The sequence below is a fragment of the Antrostomus carolinensis genome, unplaced genomic scaffold (genome assembly GCF_000700745.2).
Source record: "Antrostomus carolinensis isolate BGI_N321 unplaced genomic scaffold, ASM70074v2 scaffold3800, whole genome shotgun sequence".
In the NCBI taxonomy this organism is placed as follows: Eukaryota; Metazoa; Chordata; class Aves; order Caprimulgiformes; family Caprimulgidae; genus Antrostomus; species Antrostomus carolinensis.
This window is the reverse complement of record NW_010289074.1, coordinates 367414-372271: the sequence shown is the minus strand read 5'-3', so window position 1 is coordinate 372271 and position 4858 is coordinate 367414. Positions and strand designations below refer to the sequence as shown.

Sequence of the window (4858 nt, the reverse complement as noted above, 5' to 3'; positions counted from 1 at the left end):
GAAAAGGAAATAGTAACAAAAAATTTTAAATTAAATGCTATTTTAAAAGTGCTTGACAGCATCTGTTGAAGTGGAAAGATAACCCAGCATTCGCAGCATTAATCTCCTCTCCTTAATGGGTGACATTTCAATACAGAGGTGTGATTAAGATGGCTTCAGCATATGGGCAATACAGCACCAGTAAAGCTCCTTTCAACAGCGCATCCATTTGTTCTCACCAGGACAAAACAGAGCCCTGTCCTTGAAACCACACTGGGACCCCCTTGAGTTACTGTGCCATAAAACCCTTTCCCATCACGCTCACACATCAGTTGGCCCTGGCACCTCAACTAACCCGTTTTAATAATAGGTGCAACATCATCATTTTTCAAGGGATGCTATTGAATCTTGAAGCTCTGTGAATCATCCTTTTGTTTCCCTTCCTCCACCCTCAGGAACCGTTTCTTTGCAGGCATTTAAAAGGGCAACTGTTCTCTGACACAGCGCTGATCAGCACCGCATGGGAAAAGACAATTTAAAGCTGACGGAGGACGTCTCCTATGTCCTAGATCTGCCAGCATCCAGACACAGAAACGAAAATATACATTGCTGTAAATCCCCAGGAAATTGCATTTCCTGCAGTTACACCCCAAAGGGCAATGCCAAAGATTTAACTACCTGAACCCGGGGTGAAAATTTACCCCCTTTCTCCCACATCCTTCTTGCTGTGCAAGGCAGCACACGCAGAATGAGAGCCTGGAGAGAGGGAAGAATCTCACCCTGGAGGCAACCACCTCCATCACGGAAATCTTTGGGGTTAGGTTTTATACTAAAGTCCCACATACAACGGGAGCAATAAGCCAGCAAATGACACTTTTATTAAAACAAGCAATTGCTGGAGATCCCAGCTGGTTCAGAGGTTATAAATGACCCCTGGTCTGTACCAGTCCCAACCAACACCAACCCCAGACCTCTCCCACCTCTGAGTGTCTTTGTACCCCACATAAAGCACAAGCTAAAGAAACCTCAGCATACAGTGCTAACAAGATTAAAGAACAGCAACATATGCTGATGGGCTCTAACCACAGCAATGATATTATCTAATTCATATTACAAAAGGAAGCGTTCGCTGAGCTGCAGCAGCATTTACATACTGCTCATTTCTGAGCCAAACTGCCTGAACCATAATTTTTTGCATAACCGTTATACACGCACCATCATCTAGTAATATAAATCTTACAGTGTTTTGCAGCAGTAAACTAATTCCCTCCGAAGCCGAGCAAACATTCTTTAAATTCAGCCTATCTGTACAAAACTTGCCTTTCAGGACTGAACAGAAGCTAAGACATCCTGCACAGATTCATCCCATAATTCACGGAAGACTTTGTTGGCGTCGTTGCCAGCAAAATTACCGAAGCAAGAAGAGGTCTCCATTTGCACTTTCCAAAATCCCAGTACTGCCGTAGGAACCTGTTAGCTAATCCAATTTAAAGTTGGGCTCTTGTTTAGTGGCAGAAAGCAAATGCTCTCATTTCAATGTAATACCCAACATCTCCATAGCATGAGCTGCACTCACACCAAGGAATCTCCAAGTAATTCAGGGATTTACAGGAATCCTTTTTCCTCCCCAGAGAAATGAAGTCACCTCTTAGCTGGAACAGAGTTGCCATTTTAAAACAGGACATCAGGATGACCCAATTGGTTTAGCATCACATTAGAAAGACAACACCACATCCAGCTAAAGCAGCGGGGAAGGAGAGTTTTCACTAAACAAAGCAGAGCCATCCATAATGGGATCTGCCATGGAGAGGACGATATTTACAGGCATCACCTTGAGAGAGAGAGAGGCGGAGGGTTGGCATGGCTGTTAGTTTGCAGGCACTTGATCTGTGCTTGAATTATTCACAACGTTACAGATGGATTTCCACATCTGCACAGACTGTGGGACCACTTGCCAGCACTCAATTGCATAAAAGACCTTCAATCTCAAACCTGTAAATCTGGGCCCTTTATGGAAGATTTCAGGTAAAAGTGTATTTTTTTCTCATCTTCTCTTCCCCACAACCAGTCCCCCCCACAACAAGTCACAACTGATCCATGCCCCTCTGTGTCCCATAGGCAGGTATAAAGCACATGCTGCTCAGTGAGCAATACAGACCATAGAAATAAATGGCAAAAATCCCTCCGTTGGCTGCATCACTGTGGAACTTCATCAGGACCTGATTGGAAGAGCTTTGGGCTGATTTCTTAGCAGAATTGCCAGTGAATACACCAAGCTGTGGAGCTGTTTGCTGTGGACCATCCCTAAAAATCATATGTCAGAAACAGAAGAAAAGAGCATTACTACCTGTCTTTAATTCTAGGCAATAAACAATCTCCTACACTGCACGGACAGGAACTCCTCCCATGTTCTTCCTTCCTTGTCCTCCCTTTTCTACATCTACATTAGCCTCAGCAGCTCCCTGGGCAGCTGACCTGGACCCCCAGTCCCCCTCCCCACTCCATTATATAACCAGGATAATCTCTTCTGACAGTACAGTGCTCACCCAGTAGACAACTACAACTACAATCTTCATTTTTAACCTCAGAACTTGAAGAATTAGGGCCAGTTTTCCAAAGGAGTTTCACTCCCTGTTTGCACAGCAGACAAAGATATTTTGAAAGTCAGATATTGATTAAGTGCTACAAGCTCAAGAATGTGGCCACAAGCTCTTTAGCCAGTGCAGCTCTGTGTGCTCCCTCAGCTGCTTCAAGTTGGTAATTTGCCATTTCTCTTCCCTTCTCCAAATAGGAAAGGAAGATCTCAGCCTGTGAGGCTCCTGGGGTGAAGAAATCAGTGCCACTTCATTAACTGCAGCAGTGTTGTGCCCATTTTACATCAGAGGTCACAGTTCCCAGTTGCTGCTATTTAAAAGGCAGTCACAGCCAGTTCTGGTGCCTAATGTCATCTTAGCATCTCCTCTGCAGCCTGAGAGATCAGCTGGGATTGTAGAGCTGCGTATCTCTGATTGAAAAAAAAAAACCCACAACCAAAAAACCCCATAAAACCAAAAGAAGACAATTGGTAAATGTAAATTATTTACCAATGGCTTTTTCTTCATTCAGCCTCTATCCACAGACAGGTAGCAAAAGGAAAAAAAAAAAACAACAAACAAACCAAAAGAGCCCCAAAAAACATCTGTCAGAGAAATCAAGAAGGAAAAGGCAATTCCTATTATGTGAGTCTGAAGAAGATTCATTTCAACTAAATTCAGCTTGAGATAAAGACCTCGTTTACCATTCATAAAGTGTCCTCTGTAAAGCCCCTGAGGCTTCCCACGAGATGTTTCCTTATTCCATTCAGCAGAGCATTTTGGAGACCAAGGGACAGGCTGATGACACCATCAGCAGGACAAGCAGAGCTCTGCCAACCCAACACCCTCCCGCTGCAGCCGGGATGTGGGTCTGCACCCCCGGCAGCTCAGCCCCTGCTCGTGGTACTTGTGGCATTGGGACAGCGACTGCCAGTGCCAGGCACCACAGGGGTCTGATGTGCTTCATTTTTAACTGCTGATGATCACAGAAATTAATGGCAAAAATGACCTATAAGGTCTTACAGGTGCTGCTACAGGGCCAAGGGTGGAACTTCTCTTGTGAGCTGCACAAGACTGAGGCAAAAGCAGCAGGAAAGCCAAGGATTCCTGTCCTGACCTCTCTCAAGACCCAAAGGATGACATTTCCATCACGTGGCACGAGCAGCCCAGTCATCCAGTGATCATTCCCTTCCCTGACCTTGCAGTCTCTTGCCTACATTTTTCAGGAATGTAACATAAACTGTGTTTGGAGACAGTCACCTTGGCCACTTTGCAGCGCATGGTCCTTATATAAAGGCCCTATCAAACACCCAGAGTTCAAAAAATTCCAAATCCTCATCCCCGTGTCCCCAGAAGATACTTTCTCCTGCTCTCAGACTCAACACCACCCACCCACCACAGCAAGAGATGCTCTATCAGCATCATATCTATTTATTCTGTGTATTTATCTATATCAGATCTATTTATTCAGCATTTCTAAAATGGAGCCTTGGTAGCAACTCCAGTCCTCACACCTTTGCTGTACCTACCAAACAGTGATGAAATCGTTGTAGGGCTCTGTTTGCAGCAGAGTGAAGTTGAGATGGATTCCATATCCCACCGGCACTGTGAGAAGCCAAGTGCAGTCCTGGGAATTGGGGTACTGGTTGGGGAAGCCAGGAGAATAAACGGTACCATTTTGTGTGGTGACATTCCCCCCACAAGGCACTGCAGGTAATCAAACAGAAACACAAACCTAGTGAAGAAATATCCCCCCAAAAACAGTAACTCTTCAAGATCCTCTATTTCCCATTTTTCTTTCCTTTTTGTTGGATAAGAACATAGCAATTCTGGAGGACCCAGCCCTAAAATCTTGGCTTAGCTTGCCTCAAATAATTCCTATCTTTCAGAACCACATCTAACATTTTCAACTTAATTCCACTACAATAAATTTATTAAGTGCTTCAGAGCTGAAAGGAGACTGTCAGGGTGTTTTGTACAGACGTGAAAGCCAGGTGTGCAAATAAACTCTTGTCTTATGCCCTAGTAAGAGTTTTTGGGCTCCACCAGCTGTCTGCACCCATGCATGGAAAATTCAGCTCCTGACGAGCTCACACCAGTGGGCAAATCTATCCACTTGTTCTTACAGCATCAGAACACCAAGCAGCTGGCTTTTCACACAGCACATCTGAGCAGGGGGGAAATGATGATTTGTATGACAGCAGCATTCAATTCATTAATCAAGACGACAGTTCTATTGCACTAGGTATCTTCCAAGTCCAAATGAATTTGCAAACTTAAAGAGAGGCAATTAGGAACAGGCAGCG

At 44.5% G+C, this 4858-nt stretch overlaps 1 protein-coding gene across 1 annotated transcript in view; it reads right to left on the bottom strand.

Annotated features, from left to right (window-relative positions):
• Nucleotides 1-4858, bottom strand: part of LOC104525642 (CUB and sushi domain-containing protein 2) — a 291143-nt gene that overhangs the window by 46358 nt on the left and 239927 nt on the right. Inside the window, 2 exon segments of the mRNA XM_010168859.2 lie at nucleotides 2138-2283; nucleotides 4082-4259. Of these exon segments, the coding sequence (XP_010167161.2) occupies nucleotides 2138-2283; nucleotides 4082-4259 (324 nt within the window).